This window comes from Panthera tigris, chromosome F3, assembly GCF_018350195.1.
Source record: "Panthera tigris isolate Pti1 chromosome F3, P.tigris_Pti1_mat1.1, whole genome shotgun sequence".
NCBI lineage: Eukaryota > Metazoa > Chordata > Mammalia > Carnivora > Felidae > Panthera > Panthera tigris.
In genome coordinates, this window is record NC_056678.1 from 14,892,873 (window position 1) to 14,916,394 (window position 23,522).

The 23,522-nt window shown below is 38.1% G+C and overlaps 1 protein-coding gene across 17 annotated transcripts in view; it reads left to right on the top strand.

The window, feature by feature from the left end:
* DNM3 (dynamin 3) overlaps window positions 1-23,522 on the top strand; it is a 565,070-nt gene that overhangs the window by 456,887 nt on the left and 84,661 nt on the right. For 12 of the 17 annotated variants that reach the window (XR_006213789.1, XR_006213790.1, XM_042975642.1 and 9 more), the window contains one exon: window positions 1,946-1,957. The exons of the other annotated variants lie outside the window; for them this stretch is intronic. Coding sequence is in view for 10 of the 12 variants with exons in the window: in XM_042975642.1 (XP_042831576.1) it covers window positions 1,946-1,957 (12 nt within the window). In the remaining 2 variants the exon portion in view is untranslated. The remainder of the gene's footprint in view (window positions 1-1,945; window positions 1,958-23,522) is intronic. 17 annotated transcript variants of the gene reach the window in all.

Here is a 23,522-nt window from a genome sequence, read left to right on the forward strand (position 1 = left end):
CTGACGATGCCCGTGCTGAGTCCGACTACACATCACTTTATTCTTAGCTTATTCAGCAGTGCTTCCCACAGAACATCGAGCGGCCACATGACCAATTCTGAAGAGTTTAGTTTTTCTTCAGTGGAGGTACTTGCCGTGATCTAAACATAAACTGCTGCCACACAGTGTAGTGGAAGGAATTATAAAACATTTATGGTTCACCATTCATGACTGTTATGCCTCTCTCAGAATAGACAATTGGGAAATGATTGAAGGAAACAAGAAATGGCAAAGCCACACCATGTCCTCCACTTGGATGTTTCTCATATTTAAGGATCAAGGCCCCCTACTCTGTGACATCACTGTTGCCACCACAAACAGAACCATCTGCCATCGAGCAGAGAAGCCAGTCATTCCCTAATGTGCAAAAATACTTGGTTGAACTCCTGAAACTTATTTGGTAGATCAAAAGCTGCACTGCTGTGGAATTCAATAAACTCCATCTGTTTGAGGTATTTTCAGCAATATTGCACTTCTTTGGAGAACCGGGGTCTTGTTATTCTCTAAAATAGTATTTTATTCCTGATAAAACTCCCTGTGGGGATCTTTACTGTATTATTGAACGGTTGGCAGATTCCTTACAGACTCTTTTCTCCCCCCTTCATTCATTCTTATACCGTTATTTATGTCTCGTAGAAGCCAGTGATGTTAACAGTTATATCATGGCAACTCACAATGCCAAGAAGCTTCTCTACACTATTGTATCGGTGTCTTTAAACTGATATCATTGTTAAATATGATGGCCGTGATGGTCCGTGGATTAGACATTTCCCCAGGGTCACCAGTTGGCATTGCCCTCTCCCGAAAATTTCTGTGTGGAGTATTTCTCCCTCCACATCCTCTTTTAAAAGTAAATGCCAGATCTCCAGCCCAACCTGTTACTGCACCCTGTGTTAAGCCTCCTCCACAGATGCACACACTTTACTACCAGCTCTCTTCAACTCCGCATCTCAGCGAGAAATTCCTTTTGGGCCCCTTGTGAGACGAATTCAGATCTGTTCCCTGCCCATATCCCATCATGTCTTCCCCACAGGATCTGACCCTGCAAGGACTCGGCTGCCCTGGGAGTAATGAATCACCATTTTATTTTTTTAAGCCATATGTGCGTTAAATTGTTTGATATAAATCATACTCTTGCAGCTCCGGTTTGAAACAGGAGACCCATTTGCCCGCCGCCTGTCGCTGGCTGCTCTCTGTGTCTCTATCCAGAGTGTCTCTTTTAGAAACGACTACATTTTTTGTAACTAACCTTTCCAGACCCATTTTCTTGAATGTGGACCAGTGTTTATTTTGGCCACATCCCCACTATACAGCTTTCACTTCCCATGCCAACCCAAGACAAAACGCATAATTTATGAAGTAGAGGAATGGTACAGATGGAGGTCGTAACTTGGTCTGCTTACCCTGTCTCCCCAGAACCACCCACTCCTTTCCTCTGCTCTCTTTTCCTTTCTTTTTCCACCTTCTTTGAAACCAAGGATGCAGTGTTTGTTTAAAAATGCATTGGCTGATGAAATTTTCCACTGCTTGGCATGTTGGAGGAGGGGCTGTCAGGAAAGGGCAAGCTGACATACTATTTTGCCGTTCATGCTAACAGTTCACTTATTACCAATTCAAACCAGTGCTTTTTGGCCAGGTCCCCATACTCCAAGGATTCCGAGCAGAAAGAAGGGAGGAAATCTCTGTCATAATTTTCTGCTGTTATAAATACATGATTTCATTTAATATAAGTGGATTCTTTGACTTGTCCATGAGCTCGGGGTGCTGTGTGTGTGTCTGGGATGTCAGTGAATAGTTAAATTATTTGTTTTGATTTTGCTCTAGCATGAAAAACCTTACAATTTTTAAATAAGTTTATGTTTAACGTATTTCTTTTTTGTTTTTTTCCTTGCGGCTACGTGCACAGGGGAACAACAAAGTAAGTTCTTTGTCCTATCGCAGCTTCTCTTTCTCTCCAACCCCGCCTCCCCCGCTGCATGTATCTTGGCCAGAGCGTTTCTGTGCACATTGAAATGACTGCTGTCTGCGACAGTGCACAAATGATACAGGGTGTGCAAAGGAGAAAACATGCATAATGGCGGTTCCGTTTTGACCTTTTGGAAGGGAAACGTTACGCTCTTTAGGGTTGGTTATTGAATGGTAGTTCAGAAAGGTTGATGGTATGAGGAAAGAGGTCGACATCGAGAGCAAAGATTATGAAGATTTAATAATAAGGACTCTTCTGCAGAAAGGGTACAACAGTCTGATGAAACCCAGTGCAGCTGAAGTTGCTGACCAAAAATCAAAGCTCTCATGTTAATGTGCAGTTATAAAAACCCCAAACTGGAGTCTTAAATAGCAGGATGGCTGGCTTTGCTGGTGAAACTGAACTAGATCAGTACTCTGGCTTTGAAGGTGCCTTAAAATGGATGGAGGAGGGTGGGGTTCACATTTGACTTGGCTTCTGCACCCTGATGTATTCCAGCTGGACGGAAGTGGGAGGGTGTGGGGGATGGAGGAGGAGACTGAGTGTGCATGATAGATTTGTGAGACCAGGCAACACACACCAATGGTGAAAATTATCTTAATGTTGTTATTGTAATTAGATAAACGAGCAATTGAGTGATTCATAAGGTTGCTGGCTTGTTTAAATTTAAATTCAGTTCTTCCAAAGGATTAGAACTCCTTCTCACTTATATTAGTTATATGATACTAACATAGTCAGGGAAGATGGTCTTAAGTTTAGCCGGGTGATTTGTTTTTCATTTTTTCTGTGGAGAATTATTAGTGTTTTATCCTACCAGGTGGCCCACTTAATAAAATGGGCCTCATTGAATACAATAAGAATTGAAAAGATCTGTTCTATAAGGGGCTGCCTGCATATCTAAAGCAGCTGGAATTCATCAAAATTGCTATTCATAAGCCATACATATAGAATGTAAAACAAATGTGGGAAATCTTGCAGCTTAATTTGATGGAATGTGCTGTTATGGAATACGTTGAAGTAAATGGTTGGTACTGAAAATGTGTCACTTTATAAATTTATATCTGGATATAACTACTTATGGCCCAAGTAATAATATTTAATAAAGTTAAAAATAATACAAGCAAAGTACAAGATAGACATTTGTGAAGAAGCAAGGTGGTGAACTCAGCTCACTAATAGGTCACTTTTTAAATATAGCAGGTAGCTTACGAAATTAATTAGAGATTTCTTACACAAAGTTAAGGATAATATTCTACCTAATACTACCACTACTAGAAAAAAACCTTTGGACAAAATATAAAACCCCCCAGTTTAGTGTTTATACCATATAATGTATTTCAGCTCTTGAGTAATAACCATGTCTGGTCTGGTCTGTTCACTTACATTGAGTCTCTATCTAGAATTTCATATGCTGCATTTCTTGTTTGTTTGTTAAGTACCACGAGCTAATTGTGAGTGCACGAATACCCAGCCTGTGCATGCTGAAGATCAGGGAACCAGCTGCTGACATTTGGGGGGAGGTGCTAACCCTTAGACCACTGGAAAAGCATTTATGATTTGCCTCTTTCACTAGTGACTCACTGATGACTTAAAGGCATTTGTAAAATTCCCCAAAGAAAACACTTCTCCATAGCAGGAGTTCTCCGTTTATTGTGTCTTGCTTGGTCAAGTTCTTCTGGGCAGTGTTCAGTTTAATTGAGTTTACTGATTTTCAAATAATTATAATGCAGTGAGCACTAAAACCCCCAAATTGTAAGGCTGCTGCTCATAAGGGAGCTTCTAGGAGGAAGCCGCCTTCATCCTAGAGGGTCTTCAGGCACCTGGAGCCACCACCTGCATCATGAAAACCTGGTCTAATGCTGAGGGAGTATCTTCAGGTGCCAGAGTGTCAGTTGAAGAGCATTAAAGATGCAAGCCCTGACTGTTTTGATTTTTAATTGAAGAGTGGCTACATTGGAGGTGCTGGTATTTATTGCCCTTAGGCCTTAATTTTTCATTGTTTATGTTAGGAATAAGTGATAGTTTGTGAAAAAATGTAATGCTAATACTTTTAAAATATGATCATTATACTGACCATGTACTCTGGCACGAAAGAGCCTCCTCGAATCACAAACAGCACATCTGCATGCTATTTTCCTTTAGCTTAGAGTTTCAGTATAAATGGAAAACACTGGAATACAAGCTGTGCTGTCTCCAGAGTATAGGTCTGGAGTCTTCAAAAGGAGAATATGAGATTCTTTTTTCCCTCTAATTCTGGAATGCTTATTCTGAATTGTCCCCAAGGCAACATACCTAACTTGTTGCCTGCCATATACGTGAGCCAGCTGCAAAAGGTGACTCATTTTAGACTCACAATAGCTAATTGTTTATTTATGGAATGGCATTTTATTATTTATCATATTAACCAGACTCTGAAGAGAATGAAGTCTGCTAAATTAATGTTTCTTTAGATGAACAGGATGAATGGATTCATCCTCCCACGTACATTAGATGTAATGCACACACATCCACACATGTATATTCTGAGGTGTATGGAACAACTTTACTATTCATTTTCTCAATAACAACTAGACTGATCTGCTTTAGCCACGTTTAGATTATGCTTAGAATTTGGGAGCTAAACCTGTAAACTCCAGGGAAACAAACTTTTATAATAGATGCACATTTAGATTTATATCATGATGGAATGAAACACCAAGGTTCACATTTCTCTTTGAACAGTTATATGTATTTTGTTATTTTTCCTTAAAAAGCAAAGCAAATTTTCCTTTCGTGAGGAGATCACAGTTGCTAAAAAAAATTTCCTTCCAGGCCCATTACTTATTTTTCCTTTCGAAAATGTTTTCCTGTTGGCATAGTGATACTCTACATTGGTTAGGGTAGAGTCTGTCTCCTCCTTAGAGGGGTTTCCCTGAACCATGGATTCCAAGCCCATGTCTTCATGAGGGAGACAAGAGTCTAGGATTTCCTGAGTCAGTTTTGGGAATGTGAAGAAATACATACATTAACGGGGGTCGTTTTTTGTTCTTTTTCTTAATTTGTTGTACACAAATGTAAGTCAGAATGTCATTTGCAGAACAGAGGCCTTCAGGTAAAAAGTAATCTCCATGGTTTGTCCTAGAGAGTAGACATTTAATTTCCTTCTTTAATTTGATGCGCTGTCTTGGCAGGCATTTCAAGGAATTTAAGAGACTTAAATTTTATTTCTGTATTAAAAACTTTGTTAAATATCTATGATATTAGGCAAATTGAAGGTAGAGAAATAATAAAGAATAAAATTGTATAACAAAAGCTTTCAAGTTTTTTAATGATGTTGGTACAGAAGCATAAATGAAAACTAATCAAAAGAATCCTAAGTTCAGCAATGAATGCTTCAAAAAATTTTAAGTTATGTGGAGAAACTGTATTTAATCTCTTCTCTTATGAATATTTTATTACCTTTGAAAGAGAAATTTACTCCCATTTTACTTCAGTCTTCTTAAAGTAAAGGATTCTTAAATTTCTCCGAGCATAAGTATTAAGTTGACTGCCTTGACTAGAGAGAAGGAGTATTTGAAAAGGAGAAATAGAACCAAACATGCTAAAACAATTTTTTAAAAACTCTTTATTAACTCCTGGTTAGGTTAAATGCAATAATGTTGTACACATTGGAGGGCTTTGCTATATAAGAAGAGAAGAAAGAAAAATCAGATTTAAACTCTTGTTTTACATTTAAGTACTTTGTCTAGTGATTTCCTAAACATTCAGAAGACAAGTAGACAATGTCTAGACATTGTTGGTCTCCATTAATGGGAAAAGTAGTTACTACCTAGAGTATTTCTTTTGGTGATCCACTGGATTTTAGCAGTCATTTACAAAGATAGAGTGTGCCAGATCAAATGTCACCAAAATATATCACACTGAAGAACATAGATATTAAATCCAAGATAATTTGTCTCGTCTCCTGTGCCAACCTTCAACTCCTAAATTTTTGCCATAGGTCATATGTGAGAGACCGTAGATAGGCACTGAAAACCCATTACCAAACCTGTAAAGAAGCAAACAGTACAGTATCATAATGTACATTTCCTTTCTAATATTTAAAATGCATAAGTGCAAATCAGAACACTCTAAGTGTAGATATAGTCAGCTCAATTAGGGCTATTTATTTTCTTTGAAAAATGTATATGCTTTCCTTGATTTTCTTAGAGAAGCTGATTAGCGAATGTATTTCCCTAGGATTTAAGGAGAGCCCATCAAATTTGCTTACTTTATGCATAACCCAATTAAGAATATTATTAAAATGAAAAGAACAAATGAAAACTCACTAGCCTCAAAGTGTTAATTTCAGTTCCATATGCATCTAAAAATGAATTGTCTGTTTCAACCTTCGCAACACAAATAAACTTTTGGTTCTTTTTGACAAACCTGTCTTAAAAGAGCATTGCTTAATGCTTAGTTTTTGAACTCTATGACTTTAATCTTAATCCATTGGATAAAAGGGCAGTTCAGTTGGAGGCAGAAGACTTTGAAAGTGAGTTGGAATCTATGTTATGTTCCCAAATTTATTAATTTTGCCAAATAGACTCACAGAAAAGCAAGAATTGTTCCGTTGCTCAGAAAGCTCACAGATAGAACAGGGACTTCTGAAGTGTTATTGGGGCTTATTTATATATTTTATTTCCTCTGTTGTGTCCAAAATAAGTGATTTCACTCTAGTTAATGAGGAATGAGAATAATTTTGTCTTCACAGCTTTGACATATTTTCTCTCACAGTATTTTATTTTTTTTTAATTTAATTCCAGTGTAGTTAATATACAGTGTTATATTCATTTCAGGTGTATAGTATAGAGATCCAATATAGTGATTCAGCAGTTCCATATATTACTCAGTGCTCATCAATTTAAGTGTATACTTAATCCCCTTTACCTATTTCACCCATCCCTCTACCTGCCTCCCCTCTACTAACTATTTGTTCTCTTATAGTTAGGAGTTTGTTTCTTGGTTTCATTTTGTTTGCTGTTTTGTTTCTCATTCTTTTTATGGCTGAATTCCGATGTGCGATATTTATATATATATCTCACATCTATATCCATTTATCTATCAGTGGGTACTTGGGCTGCCTCCATAGTTTGGCTATTGTAAATAATGCTGCAATAAACATAGGGGTGCATATATCCCTTCAAATTAGTGTTTTCATGTTCTTTTAGTAAATACCCAATAATGCGATTACTGGATTGTAGGCTAATTCTGTCTTTAATTTTTCGAGAAACCTTCATACTGTCTGGCACAGTGACTACACCAGTTTGCATTCCCACCAACAGTGCACAAGAATTCCTTGTTCTCCACATCCTCATAAACACTTGTTGTTTCTTGAGTTTTTGAGTTTAGCCATTCTGACAGGCATGAGATGATATCTCATCATGGTTTTGATTTACATTTCCCTGATGATGAATGATGTTGAGCATCATTTCATGTGTCTGTTGGCCATCTGTATGTCTTCTTCCATTCAGTAGGTTGTTTTTTACTTTGGTTGGTTTTTCTTTGATGCACAGAAACTTTTTATTTTGATGTAGTCTTAAGAGTTTATTTTTGCTTTTGTTTCCCTTGTTCTGGAGACGTATCTAGAAAGATATTGCTAGGGCCAAGGTCAGAGAAACTACTGCCTGTCCTCTCTTCTAGGATTTTTATGGTTTCAGGTCTTACATTTAGGTCCTTTATCCATTCTGAATTTATTTTTATGTACAGTGTAAGAAAGTGGTCCAGTTTCATTATTTTGCATGTAGCTATCCAGGTTTCTCAACACCATTTGTTGAAGAGACAGTCTTTTTCCCCCATTGCATATTCTCGCACATTATTTTTTTTTTATTTTTTTAATATATGAAATTTACTGTCAAATTGGTTTCCATACAACACCCAGTGCTCATCCCAAAAGGTGCCCTCCTCAATACCCATCACCCACCCTCCCCTCCCTCCCACCCCCCATCAACCCTCAGTTTGTTCTCAGTTTTTAACTGTCTCTTATGCTTTGGCTCTCTCCCACTCTAACCTCTTTTTTTTTTTTCCTTCCCCTCCCCCATGGGTTTCTGTTACGTTTCTCAGGATCCACATAAGAGTGAAACCATATGGTATCTGTCTTTCTCTGTATGGCTTATTTCACTTAGCATCACACTCTCCAGTTCCATCCACGTTGCTACAGAAGGCCATATTTCATTTTTTCTCATTGCCACGTAGTATTCCATTGTGTATATAAACCACAATTTCTTTATCCATTCATCAGTTGATGGACATTTAGGCTCTTTCCATAATTTGGCTATTGTTGAGAGTGCTGCTATAAACATGGGGGTACAAGTGCCCCTATGCATCAGTACTCCTGTATCCCTTGGATAAATTCCTAGCAGTGCTATTGCTGGGTCATAGGGTAGGTCTATTTTTAATTTTCTGAGGAACCTCCACACTGCTTTCCAGAGCGGCTGCACCAATTTGCATTCCCACCAACAGTGCAAGAGGGTTCCCGTTTCTCCACATCCTCTCCAGCATCTATAGTCTCCTGATTTGTTCATTTTGGCCACTCTGACTGGCGTGAGGTGATATCTGAGTGTGGTTTTGATTTGTATTTCCCTGATGAGGAGTGAGGTTAAGCATCTTTTCATGTGCCTGTTGGCCATCCGGATGTCTTCTTTAGAGAAGTGTCTATTCATGTTTTCTGCCCATTTCTTCACTGGGTTATTTGTTTTTCGGGTGTGGAGTTTGGTGAGCTCTTTATAGATTTTGGATACTAGCCCTTTGTCCGATATGTCATTTGCAAATATCTTTTCCCATTCTGTTGGTTGCCTTTTAGTTTTGTTGGTTGTTTCCTTTGCTGTGCAGAAGCTTTTTATCTTCATAAGGTCCCAGTAATTCACTTTTGCTTTTAATTCCCTTGCCTTTGGGGATGTGCCGAGTAAGAGATTGCTATGGCTGAGGTCAGAGAGGTCTTTTCCTGCTTTCTCCTCTACGGTTTTGATGGTTTCCTATCTCACATTCAGGTCCTTTATCCATTTTGAGTTTATTTTTGTGAATGGTGTGAGAAAGTGGTCTAGTTTCAACCTTCTGCATGTTGCTGTCCAGTTCTCCCAGCACCATTTGTTAAAGAGACTGTCTTTTTTCCATTGGATGTTCTTTCCTGCTTTGTCAAAGATGAGTTGGCCATACGTTTGTGGGTCTAGTTCTGGGGTTTCTATTCTATTCCATTGGTCTATGTGTCTGTTTTTATGCCAATACCATGCTGTCTTGATGATTACAGCTTTGTAGTAGAGGCTAAAGTCTGGGATTGTGATGCTTCCTGCTTTGGTCTTCTTCTTCAAAATTACGTTGGCTATTCGGGGCCTTTTGTGGTTCCATATGAACTTTAGGATTGCTTGTTCTAGTTTCGAGAAGAATGCTGGTGCAATTTTGATTGGGATTGCGTTGTATGTGTAGATAGCTTTGGGTAGTATTGACATTTTGACAATATTTATTCTTCCAATCCATGAACAGGGAATGTCTTTCCATTTCTTTATATCTTCTTCAATTACCTTCATAAGCTTTCTATAGTTTTCAGCATACAGATCTTTTACATCTTTGGTTAGATTTATTCCTAGGTATTTTATGCTTCTTGGTGCAACTGTGAATGGGATCAGTTTCTTAATTTGTCTTTCTGTTGCTTCATTGTTAGTGTATAAGAATGCAACTGATTTCTGTACATTGATTTTGTATCCTGCAACTTTGCTGAATTCATGTATCAGTTCTAGCAGACTTTTGGTGGATTCCATCGGATTTTCCATGTATAATATCATGTCATCTGCAAAAAGCAAAAGCTTGACTTCATCTTTGCCAATTTTGATGCTAGAACTTCCAGCACTATGTTAAACAACAGCGGTGAGAGTGGGCATCCCTGTCGTGTTCCTGATCTCAGGGAAAAAGCTCTCAGTTTTTCCCCGTTGAGGATGATGTTAGCTGTGGGCTTTTCATAAATGGCTTTTATGATGTGTAAGTATGTTCCTTCTATCCCGACTTTCTCAAGGGTTTTTATTAAGAAAGGGTGCTGGATTTTGTCAAAGGCCTTTTCTGCATCGATTGACAGGATCATATGGTTCTTCTCTTTTTTTTTATTAATGTGATGTATCATGTTGATTGATTTGCGAATGTTGAACCAGCCCTGCATCCCAGGAATGAATCCCACTTGATCATGGTGAATAACTCTTTTTATATGCTGTTGAATTCGATTTGCTAGTATCTTGTTGAGAATTTTTGCATCCATATTCATCAGGGATATTGGCCTGTAGTTCTCTTTTTTTACTGGGTCTCTGTCTGGTTTAGGAATCAAAGTAATACTGGCTTCATAGAATGAGTCTGGAAGTTTTCCTTCCCTTTCTATTTCTTGGAATAGCTTGAGAAGGATAGGTATTATCTCTGCTTTAAATGTCTGGTAGAATTCCCCTGGGAAGCCATCTGGTCCTGAACTCTTAATTTGTTGGGAGATTTTTGATAACCGATTCAATTTCTTCGCTGGTTATGGGTCTGTTCAAGCTTTCTGTTTCCTCCTGATTGAGTTTTGGAAGAGTGTGGGTGTTTAGGAATTTGTCCATTTCTTCCAGGTTGTCCAATTTGTTGGCATATAATTTTTCATAGTATTCCCTGATAATTGCTTGTATCTCTGAGGGATTGGTTGTAATAATTCCATTTTCATTCATGATTTTATGTATTTGGGTCATCTCCCTTTTCTTTTTGAGAAGCCTGGCTAGAGGTTTGTCAATTTTGTTTATTTTTTTCAAAAAACCAACTCTTGGTTTCGTTGATCTGCTCTACCGTTTTTTTAGATTCTATATTGTTTATTTCTGCTCTGATCTTTATTATTTCTCTTCTTCTGCTGGGTTTAGGCTGCCTTTGCTGTTCTGCTTCTATTTCCTTTAGGTGTGCTGTTAGATTTTGTATTTGGGATTTTTCTTGTTTCTTGAGATAGGCCTGGATTGCGATGTATTTTCCTCTCAGGACTGCCTTTGCTGCATCCCAAAGCGTCTGGATTTTTGTATTTTCATTTTCGTTTGTTTCCATATATTTTTTAATTTCTTCTCTAATTGCCTGGTTGACCCACTCATTCTTTAGTAGGGTGTTCTTTAACCTCCATGCTTTTGGAAGTTTTCCAGACTTTTTCCTGTGGTTGATTTCAAGCTTCATAGCATTGTGGTCTGAAAGTATGCATGGTATAATTTCAATTCTTGTAAACTTATGAAGGGCCGTTTTGTGACCCAGTATATGATCTATCTTGGAGAATGTTCCATGTACACTCGAGAAGAAAGTATATTCTGTTGCTCTGGGATGCAGAGTTCTAAATATATCTGTCAAGTCCATCTGATCCAATGTATCATTCAGGGCCCTTGTTTCTTTATTGACCATGTGTCTAGATGATCTATCCATTTCTGTAAGTGGGGTGTTAAAGTCCCCTGCAATGACCACATTCTTATCAATAAGGTGGCTTATGTTTATGAGTAATTGTTTTATATATTTGGGGGTTCCGGTATTCGGCACATAGACATTTATAATTGTTAGCTCTTCCTGATGGATAGACCCTGTAATTATTATATAATGCCCTTCTTCATCTCGTGTTACAACCTTTAATTTAAAGTCTAGTTTGTCTGATAGAAGTATGGCTACTCCAGCTTTCTTTTGGCTTCCAGTAGCATGATAAATAGTTCTCCATCCCCTCACTCTCAATCTAAAGGTGTCCTCAGATCTAAAATGAGTCTCTTGTAGACAGCAAATAGATGGGTCTTGTTTTTTTATCCATTCTGATACCCTATGTCTTTTGGTTGGCGCATTTAATCCATTTACATTCAGTGTTATTATAGAAAGATACGGGTTTAGAGTCATTGTGATGTCTGTATGTTTTATGCTTGTAGTGATGTCTCTGGTACTTTGTCTCACAGGATCCACCTTAGGATCTCTTGTAGGGCTGGTTTAGTGGTGACAAATTCCTTCAGTTTTTGTTTGTTTGGGAAGATCTTTATCTCTCCTTCTATTCTAAATGACAGACTTGCTGGATAAAGGATTCTCGGCTGCATATTTTTTCTGTTTAGCACACTGAAGATCTCGTACCAATCCTTTCTGGCCTGCCAAGTTTCAAAAGAGAGATCAGTCACGAGTCTTATAAGTCTCCCTTTATATGTGAGGGCACGTTTATCCCTTGCTGCTTTCAGAATTTTCTCTTTATCCTTGTATTTTGCCAGTTTCACTATGATATGTCGTGCAGAAGATCGATTCAAGTTACGTCTGAAGGGAGTTCTCTGTGCCTCTTGGATTTCAATGCCTTTTTCCTTCCCCAGTTCAGGGAAGTTCTCAGCTATAATTTCTTCAAGTACCCCTTCAGCACCTTTCCCTCTCTCATCCTCCTCTGGGATACCAATTATGCGTATATTATTTCTTTTTATGTATCACTTAGTTCTCTAATTTTCCCCTCATACTCCTGGATTTTTTTTATCTCTCTTTTTCTCAGCTTCCTCTTTTTCCATAACTTCATCTTCTAGTTCACCTATTCTCTCCTCTGCCTCTTCAATCCGAGCCGTCGTCGTTTCCATTTTGTTTTGCATTTTGTTTAAAGCGCTTTTCAGGTCCTCGTGACTGTTCCTTAGTCCCTTGATCTCTGTAGCAAGAGATTCTCTGCTGTCCTGTATACTGTTTTCAAGCCCAGCGATTAATTTTATGACTATTATTCTAAATTCACTTTCTGTTATATTATTTAAATCCTTTTTGATCAGTTCATTAGCTGTTGTTATTTCCTGGAGATTCTTCTGAGGGGAATTCTTCATTTGGTCATTTTGGATAGTCCCTGGAGTGGTGAGGACCTGCAGGGCACTTCCCCTGTGCTGTGGTGTATAACTGGAGTTGGTGGGCGGGGCCGCAGTCCGACCTGATGTCTGCCCCCAGCCCACCACTGGGGCCACAGTCAGACTGGTGTGTGCCTTCTCTTCCCCTCTCCTAGGGGCGGGATTCACTGTGGGGTGGGGTGGCCCGTCTGGGCTACTTGCACACTGCCAGGCTTGTGGTGCTGGGGATCTGGCGTATTAGCTGGGGTGGGTAGGCAAGGTGCACGGGGGCAGGAGGGGCAGGCTTAGCTCGCTTCTCCTTAGGTGATCCACTTCAGGAGGGGCCCTGTGGCAGCGGGAGGGAGTCAGATCCGCTGCCAGAGGTTTGGCTCCGCAGAAGCACAGAGTTGGGTGTTTGCGCTGAGCGAGCAAGTTCCCTGGCAGGAACTGGTTCTCTTTGGGATTTTGGCTGGGGGATGGACGGGGGAGATGGCGCTGGCGAGCGCCTTTGTTCCCCGCCAAGCTGAGCTCTGCCGTCCGGGGGCTCAGCAGCTCTCCCTCCCCTTGTCCTCCAGCCTTCCCGCTTTCTGAGCAGAGCTGTTAACTTATGACCTCCCAGACGCTAAGTCGTGCTTGCTGTCGGAACACAGTCCGTCCGGCCCCTCCGCTTTTGCCAGCCAGACTCGGGGGCTCCGCTTGGCCGGCGAGCCGCCCCTCCGCCCCGGCTCCCTCCCGCCAGTCCGTGGAGCGCGCACCGCCTCGCCGCCCTTCCTACCCTCTTCCGTGGGCCTCTCGTCTGCGCTTGGCTCCGGAGACTCCGTTCTGCTTATCCTCTGGCGGTTTTCTGGGTTATTTAGGCAGGCGTAGGTGGAATCTAAGTGATCAGCAGGACGCGCAGTGAGCCCAGCATCCTCCTACGCCGCCATCTTCCCTCCTGTCTCTCTCGCACATTATTGAAGGTTAATTGAAGAGTATTGAAGAGTATTGAAGATTAATTGACCATATAGTTGTGGGTTTATTTCTGGGCTTTCTGTTCTGCTCTATTGATCTATGTGTCTATTTTTGTGCCAGTACCATACTGTTTGGATTACTGCAGCTATAATTTTGTAATATAACTTGAAGTCTCGTGTTGTGATACATCCAGTTTTGTTTTTCTTTTTCAATATTGCTTTGACTATTCCATGTCTTTTGTGGTTCCATACGAATTTTAGGATTGTTTGCTCTAGTCTGTAAAAAATGTTGTTGGTGTTTTGATAAGGGTTGCATTAGATGTGTAGATTGCTTTGGGCAGTATAGACATTGTAACCATATTTGTTCATCCAATCTATGATCATGGAATACCTTTTAATTTTTTTGTGTCATCTTCCATTTCTTTTATCAGTGTTTTGTAGTTTTCAGAGTACAGGTCTTTCACCCTTTAGTTAAGTTTATTCCTAGGTATTTTATTATTTTTGGTGCAACTATATGTGGGATTTTTTTCTTAATTTCTCTTTCTGAAGCTTCATTATTAGTGTATAGAAATGGAGAAGATATTTATACATTGACTTTGTATCCTGCAACTTTACTGAATTCATTTGTCCATTCTACTAGTTTTTTGGCAGAGCCTTTAAGTTTTCCCTCTATAGTGTCATGTCATCTGCAAATAGTGGAAGTTTTATTTCTTCCTTACCAATTTGGATGTTTTTTATTTCTTTTTGTTGTCTGGTTGCTGTAGGTAGGAGGTATAGTACTATGTTGGATGAAAGTGGAAAGAGTGGGCATCCTTGTCTTTTTCCTGACATTAGGGGAAAAGTTCTCATTTTTTCATCATTGAGTATGATGTTAGCTGTGGCTTTTCATATATGGCCTTTAGTATGTTGAGATACGTTCCTTCTAAACCTACTTTCTTGAGAGTTTTTATCAAGTATGGATATTGTACTTTGTCAAATGCTTTATCTGCATCTATTGAAATGATCATATGGTTTTTATCCTTTCTCTTAGTGATGTAATGTATCGCATCGATTGATTTATGAATATTGAATTACCCTTGCATCCCAGGAATAAATCCCACTTGATCCTGATGAATGCTTGTTTTAATGTATTGTTGGATTTGGTTTGCCAATATTTTCTTGAGGATTTTTCCATCTATATTCATTAGGGATATTGGCCTGTAGTTTACTTTTTTGTGTGGTACCTTTATCTGGTTTTGTTATCAGGGTAAGTCTGGCCTCATAGAATAAATTTGGAAGTTTTTCTTCCTCTTCTATTTTTGGAAAAGTTTGAGAAGAATAAGTATTAACTCCTCTTTATGTGTTTGGTATAATTCACCTGTGAAGCCATCTGGTCCTGGACTTTCATGTGTTGGCAGTTTTTTCATTACTGATTCAATTTCACTGCTGGTAATCGGTCTGTTCAAATTTTCTACTTCTTCCTGCTTCAGTTTTGGTAGGTTATGTTTCAAGAAATTTATCCATTTCTTCTAGTTGGCCAATTTGTTGGCATATAATTTTTCATAATATTATCTTACAATCCTTTCTGTGGTGTTGGTTGTTATTTCTCTTCTTTCATTTGTAATTTTATTTATTTAAGTCCTTTCTCTCCTTCTCCCTCCTCCCCCCCCCCTTTTATTTTGATGAGACTGGCTAGTAGTTTGTCAGTTTTGTTAGTCTTTGCAAAGATCCAGCTCCTGGTTTCATCAGTGTGTTCTATTGTTTCTTTTACTTTCTGTATCATTTATTTCTACTCTAATCTTTATTATTTCCTTCATTCTGCTGATGTGGGGTTTTGTTTGTTCTTCTTTTTCTAGCTCCTTTACATGTAAGATTAGGTTGTATATTTCAGATTATTCTATTTCTTGAGGTAGACCTGTATTGCTATAAACTTCCCTCTTAAAACTGCTGTTGGTGCATCCCAGAAATTTTGTACCATTGTGTTTTCATTTTCATTTTTCTCCATGTAATTAAAAAAAAATTTAAAGTGATCTCTACACCCAATGTGGGTGGGGCTCAAACTTATGACCCCAAGATGAAGGGTCAGATGTTCTACTGACTGAGCCAACTAGGCACCCCTCCATGTAATTTTTTATTTCTTCTCTGATTTCTTGGTTGACCCATTCATTGTTCACTAACATGTTTAACCTCCATGTATTTGGGCTCTTTCCAGACTTTCTTGATTTCTAGTTTCATAGCGTGGTCAGAAAAGATGAATGGTATGACGTCATTCTTTTTAAATTTGTTGAGACTTGTTTTGTGGCCCAATATGTGATCTCTTCTGGAAAATGTTACTTGAAATGAAAGTGTATTCTGCTCTTTTAGAATGAAATGTTGTGGATTTGTCTGGGGTTTTTTTTTTATGTTTATTTATTTTTGAGAGAGAGAGAGAGAGAGAGACAGAGCAGGAGTGGGGGAGGGGCAGAGAGAGAAAGAGACACAGAATCTGAAGCAGGCTTCAGACTCTGAGCTGTCAGCACAGCTCAAACCCACGAACTGTGAGATCATGACCTGAGCCAAAGTCAGACGCTTAACCAGCTGAGCCACCCAGGCGGCAGTGAATGTATCTGTTAAATCCATTCGGTCTAATGTGTCATCCAAAGTTACTATTTCCTTGTTGATACTCTGTTTGGATGATCTGTCCATTGATGTAAGTGGGGTGTTAAAGTCCCCTACTGTTATTGTATTACTATCAGTTAGTATCTTTATGCCTGTTAACTGTTTTTTGTATTTGGGCACACCCATTTTGGGGCATATTTACAATTGTTACATCTTCTTATTGGATTCTCCCTTTTATTATTACATGGTGTCCTTTGTCTCTTGTTACAGTCTTTGTTTTAAAATCTATTTTGTCCGATGTAAGTATTGCTACCTGGCTTTCTTTTGATATCTATTTGCATAATAAGTGTTTCTTTATCCCCTCACTTTCAGTCTGCATGTGTCCTTAAGTCTGAAATGAGTCTCTTGTAGGCAGCATGTAGATGGGTGTTGTTTTTTTAATCCATTTTGTCACCCCATGTCTTTTGATTGGAGTATTCAGTCCATTTACATTCAAAGTAGTTAAGTATATATTTATTGCCATTTTGTTACTTGTTTTGTGAATGTTTTTGTAGTTCTCTGATCCTTCTCTTGCTCTCTTTCATGGTTTGTTGGCTTTCTTTAATGATATACTTGGATTCTTTTCTCTCTTTACTTTGCATATCTATTACTGGTTTTTGATTTGTAGTTACAATTAGGTTTGTATATAACATCTTCTGCATATACCTGTCTATTAAGTTGATGGTCACTTAAGTTTGTGCCCATTCTTTACTCCTCTCCCCACCACATTTTTGGTATATGGTGTCATAATTTACATCCTTTTATTTTATAATTCCCTTGACTTATTTTTACAGATGTACTTATTTTTACTACTTTGGTACTTCCTACTTTTTTTTACTTTTACTTGTGGTCTTTCCTTTCCACTCAGAGTCCCCTTTAATAGTGCTTGTAGAGCTAGTTTAATGGTCATTAATGCCTTTTGCTTTTGTTTGTCGGGGAAACTGTCTCTCCTTCTATTCTGACTAATAGTTTTGCTAGTTAGAGTATTCTTGGTTGCAGATTTTTCCTTTTAGCACTTTGAAAAGTCTGCTGATAGCCTTATGGAGTTTCCCTTATATGTAACTGTCTTCTTTTCACCTACTTCTTTTAAAATTCTCTCTTTATTGCTACTTTTGGCCATTTTAATTACTATGTGCCTTGGTTGATTTGGGGTTGATTTTGTTGGTGGATCTCTGTGCCTCCTGTGTCTGGATATCGGTTTCCTTCCCCAGATTAGGGAGGTTTTCAGCTATTATTTCTTCTATTATTTCAGTTTCTATTATTTATATTATTATTTATTTCTTCAAATAAATTTTCTGTCCCTTTTTCTCTTCCTTCTTCTTCGGGGATCCCTATAATGGAAATGTTATAATGCTTGATGGAGTTGCTGAGTTCCCTAAGTCTCTTCTCATTGTGCATAATTTTTCCTCTCTCACCTGCTCAGCGTGATTACTTCCCATTACTCTGTCCTCCAGGTCACTAATTCATTCCTCTGCTTCTTCTCGTCTGCTATTTATTACATCTAGTGTATTTTTAGTTTCATTTATTTTGTTCTTCATCTGTTTCTTTTTTACATTTTCTGTCTCTTTGTTAAAGGTCTCACTGATGCCCTCCACTCTTTTCTTAAATCCAGTAAATATCTGTATGATCATTACTTTAAATTCTCTATCAGGCATATTATTTTTGCTTTGGTCTCTTACTGTGGTTTTGTTCTTTCAGTTGGGTCATACTCTTCTGTCTCATTTTGTCTAACTCCTGTGTCAGTTACTGTGTGTTAGGAGAGTCAGATACATTTTCTGCTCTTGAAAGTAATGGTCTTATGAAGGAGTCCTGTAGTGCCCCTCAGTGCAATGTCCCCCTATTCACCAGAACCTCATGCTTTAGAGGTGTCTCCTATGTGTGTTGCCTGTTCCCTACTGTTGTGTCCTAGCCACTTTTTCCTTCAGTCCAGTCATCTGCAGAGGCTTTCTTTGCCTGTGTGGTCAGTGTTTGGTCCCCAGGCCATGTGGGGCATGTAGTTTTAACAAGGTACGACCTGGCCTGTTTTCAAAATGAGACCTGTAGTTGCTGCTGCAGGGACTGGGGCTATGTGGGAAAGGCAAGCAATTTTAACAAGTTACACCCTTCTGTAGGGCCTACAGCCACCACAGCTGCTTCCAGGACCAAGGGCCCTGTAAAATACACTGGTCAGGTCTTGGTTTGGCAAGATTTGCACCAGTCTTTAGGGGGAGGGGACCGTGCAGTCCAAATTGAGACAAAGGTGACTGAGAAGAGCCGATCTGCCGAAAGTGCAGTGGGGCAGGGCTTGGTGTAAGCAAGTTAGATAGTGAGGTGGCTGAGTGTTTATGCTCGGGTGTTTGTGCTGGGGTTATGCTGGGTGGGGGAAGAAAATGGCACCTTCCAGTTCCCTTGTTCCTAGAGGGTTCTCCCTGCAATTCCTGCCTCTCTGGGACAAGCTCTGAGGTGAGTAAATAATTCTCTCTCCCATATGCACCAAGCATTTTTCAAACTGCTGCTTCCATGCTGTATCCCTACAAGCTATTTGTTGTCCTGTCTCTTTAAGGGTGGGGACTCAGACAGCTTCCTATCACCAGTCTGGGCTCTCCCAAAGCCAAGCACTCTGATTTTTAAAATTCCAGGATTTATGGCTCACTGGTTTTAAGAACTCATGAAATTCAGCCGCTCTAGTTTTCAAAGCCAAATTTCTTGGTGATTCATCTTCTCTGTGTGGGCTCCCTGGTGTGATAATCCATTTCTCTCCCTTTTCCACTATTGATTGAGGCTCCCTCCTGCCCACAGAAGGTCCCATTGCAGTCCATCTAGCTCCCTACCACATGTCCATCCTTACTACTCTCTTTGATAGGGCTTCAACTCTACCTTTAGTTGTTGAGTTTGTTCTGCCAGTCTTCAGGTCATTTTCTGGGTTATTTGCACCAATGTGAGTGTTACCTAGTTGTATATATGGGGTGAGGTGATCCTAGGGCCCTGTTACTGTGCCACCGTGCCCCCCCCCCAATAGTGTCTCTCACAGTGTTTTAAATATCTTCTCATATGAATGGAATTGATTTAACACTGCCCCAAAATAAAAGAAAGTTTTTATGCCTCTCTTTTGAAAACATGTTATGATCAAGTATGATTTTAGAAGTTCCAATGTGGTTAGTTTTATTTTGAAATTTAAGACCTTACAGAAGCATTTTTATCAAAAAGTACAAATTAATTTTTTATTTATCTTTATGTGATTATCATATTGGACAGTGAAATCATACCAGAATCATTGTAGTTCTAAGAGTTTAAAATTTTTCTCCCTATCCTTGGCAGATCAACTGGACAAAAACTAAAATTACAAAGAATATGATTACTGTAAGAAATAAGATTGATTCAAAAGATATGTGTGTGTGTGTATTTTTTAAATATATAAATATTTGCTATCTAATAGGTTACAGAAAACTATGTATACATAGCAAATTGTAAATAATTTTTTTAATGCTTATTTATTTTTGAGAGAGTAACACAGAGTGTGAGCAGGGGAGGGCACCTGAGCCAAAGTTGGATGCTTAACTGACTGAGCCACCCAGGCACCCCCGTAGCAAACTTTAAATGTAAAAGCTGATCTTTTTGGGAATAAGAAAATACACTCCAAAATGGATCCAAATGGAAATAAATACTTAATTAACAGACTATTTGGAATATAATAACAATGAAAACACTAAACAGGAAACATTATAAGGTATACCCAATGCTATACACAGAGAAAAATTAGTAACTTTAAATGGATTTATTATTTTTAATGGAAGTGAATTAATTTAAAAGTTTGGAAAGAGATTGGGCATCTAGATGGTACAGTTGGTTGAGTGTCAGACTCTTGATTTTTGCTCAGGTCATGATCCCAGGGTTGTGGGAACAAGCCGGCATAAAAAAAATACTCTTTCTCCCGCTTCCTCTACCCCTCCCCCACTCTCTCTCCATTAAAAAAAAAATTAGAAAGTGAGCAACACAAAATCTAAAGAAAGAAAGAATTAATGATTAAAGTAAAAATTAATGAACTTGAAAATAATGAAAGAATAATATGAAAGCTTAAGCTACCTACAAATTTAAACTTTGTGTGGAATAGAAGACAGTAAACAATTAAAAGTTAGTAAAATATTTCAGCATGTATGACATTGAAGGGATTAAATATCTTCAAAATAGAACTGTTTCTATTTGATTCACTTAAAACACAACAAAAACCTAAGAAGAAAGAAAGCTGGCCAAATCAATAGACATTGATTTAATACCCAAAAAGAAAAAAAAAAAAAAAAAAAGACTGCTATAAAGTCCAGTTTCACTAGCAACCAAGAATTGTAAATTCACATAGCCAGCCATACATCATTTTTGACCCTTTAGATTATGAGAAATGTGAAAGAATGGTCATGATATGTAGTGTTGAGGAAGCTGTCCTTGTGCACTACACGTGGCAGAGTGTATACACGGCCCTCCTGGAAGATGGCCAGTTTGGTGTTATGTATCAAATGCTTTGGTTATGCGCCAACCTTCTGACCAAGAAAGTTTGCTCTTAAAAATGTATTTTTGTCAAATAATTCAATAATTGTACAAAGGTATCTGTTCATAATTCATTTCAAAACACTGTTCATAATTACGTATTTAAAAACAGCATCAATATCTGTCATAAATAATTGGTTTAGTAGAGTATGGTATATCAGTGAAATGCTTTGAAGCACATTTTTAAAAAGTATATATCAACTGCATTGGAAATTTTCATGATAAATTAGCGGGAAAAAAACCCACCATGGATAACATAATCCCATTTTTGCTTTAAAAAACTTATACAGGATGATATTTATATTTATATATTTGCACATAGAAATCCTGATAAGATACACACCAAAATGTTAATAGTATGGGCAATTTTAAATTTTGTTCCTGTATCATTTTCTCATTTTCCTTGATAACTGTCTTCTGTGCAATTTTCAAAAAAAGGTTTTAAACACACCGTAATCTACTATAACACTGTATGTCTACTATTTCAATAAAATATTTTTAATGAGAAAGAGATTTTAAATGGAGGATGGTGAGAAAGAAACAAATACAAAATATTGAAAATAATATTCAGAAGGAAAAATACTGAATATAAATGGATTAAACTTTATAGGAAAGTCAAAGATAATATAAATGATGGAAATTAAGCATCTGAAACTCTACAAATGTGGTATAATTATGTAATCCTGTCTGTTATTATATTTGCAATGTTATTTTTTTCACTAAATTACATATTGCTGAAGGACCATGCTGTGAGTCTCTGATACATTCCCTCATTGCCTGCGACCCTCAATCATGTCTTTCTTTCAGATGTTCAAATTCCATGGTACCCACCCTCCCCCATCTTTCTGGACCAATCTTTTTTCCTTCAATTCCATGTTTATACCTGTCAGCACCATTGCCCACTGTGACTATGCTGTGTGTAATGTACAAAAATATATAATATCCGAGGATTGTCAGGGAGTCATTTCATGGCCTAATTTCTAACCCTTTATCTTCTACTATTTTAGGAATCTAATTGAGGTTTAAAAATGATAATATATAATATTAAGCTAATGAAAAGAATTCTGTAAAACTTAAATTTAAAAGTTGATTCATTTGCCTTGAATTTATTCATTTATGCAACAAAATGTATAATCTGAAAATTGAAAAGCAGGATGACAGTTGAAGTACTGAGATCAGAATTAGAGTCTCAAGAAATACTCCTCTTGGGGAGAAAATACTCCTCTTGGGTTTCAGAGAGTCATGTTGACTATTGAACAGTAATGTGTTTACTAGTTAGTCTACTGGGCACTCTAATCTGATTAAGGCTAATGGCAATTAAAACCAGTGACTTAATCTGACTCTGAAGACTGAGCCAGATTTATATTTAAAAAGTTAAAATTGAAAATGACATTTATATAATACCTATCACAGACAGAGTTAATATCTTATTTGCCAAAGTTTAAAGCGTTTTTACAAATTAATAGTAAAAGACAATAATAAAAACAAAAAATGGGAGTGGGGTTTATAAGGAAGGTCAGGAGGCTGCTGTGTTGGTTCAGAGAGATATGATGGCTTGGGTTAGGGTCACAGCAATGGAGATACTGACAATCAGTTGAATTTGGGATGTACTTTGGTGGTAAAGCCAATCCTTTAAGATTTACTGATGGATTAGACATGGAAAGTGACAGAAAGAGTAAAATAAAAAAGGTGATTGAGTCTTACAAAACAGATACATATGTTAGTGCCATTTAAAAAGATGAGCAAGGGGCACCTGGGTGGCTCAGTCGGTTAAGTGGCCGACTTTGGCTCAGGTCATGATCTCAGGTCTGTGAGTTCGAGCCCCACTTCAGGTTCTGTGCTGACAGCTCAGAGCCTGGAGCTTGTTTCGGATTCTGTGTCTCCCTCTCTCTGACCCTTCCCGGTTCATGCTGTCTTTCTCTGTCTCAAAAATAAATAAACGTTAAAAAAAATTTTTTTTAATAAAAAAAATAAAATAAAAAGATGAGCAATATGGGAAAAGGAGAAAATGAGATGGGTCATTTGTTTTGACCATGTTTAATTTAGGATGCCTCAGACATATCAGTGTTTAGTCAGGATAGATTAAGTTATACTGCTGCAAAAAACAATCCTCAAAGTCTGGTGGCTTCAGACTACAAGATTTATTTCTTCATCATGCTATATACCCATCTCAAGTTGTCTGGGCCTCCACTCCTCGTTATTCTCACTTTAGCACTCAGGTTGGTCATATTATTGCTGATCACAGGAAAAGAATGAGTGGAGATTCACACACTAGCTGTTAATGCTTCTGTCTAAATGTGATATGTCATTTCCATACCCTTTTTATTATCCAAAGTGAACCACATGGCCACATCTAAGCTCAAATGGGCAGGAAAGTACCATGTTACCAAGTCCTTGGAGGAGAACTGGATATTTGAATGACTATCTCAGCATCCAATTAGAGATATCTTCTAGGCAGTTAAATATGTAAATCTAAGTTGAGAGGAGAGAGCTTCAGACAGAGATTTGAAAGTTGTTAGATATTTAAAATTTGGCAGGTAGGGATTAAATGGAGAAACCAAAAAGAAGATTGCTGAGGACAGAATTATCTGTCCTTTTAAAAGAATAGTAGAGGAAGAGAAACCGTTTGCG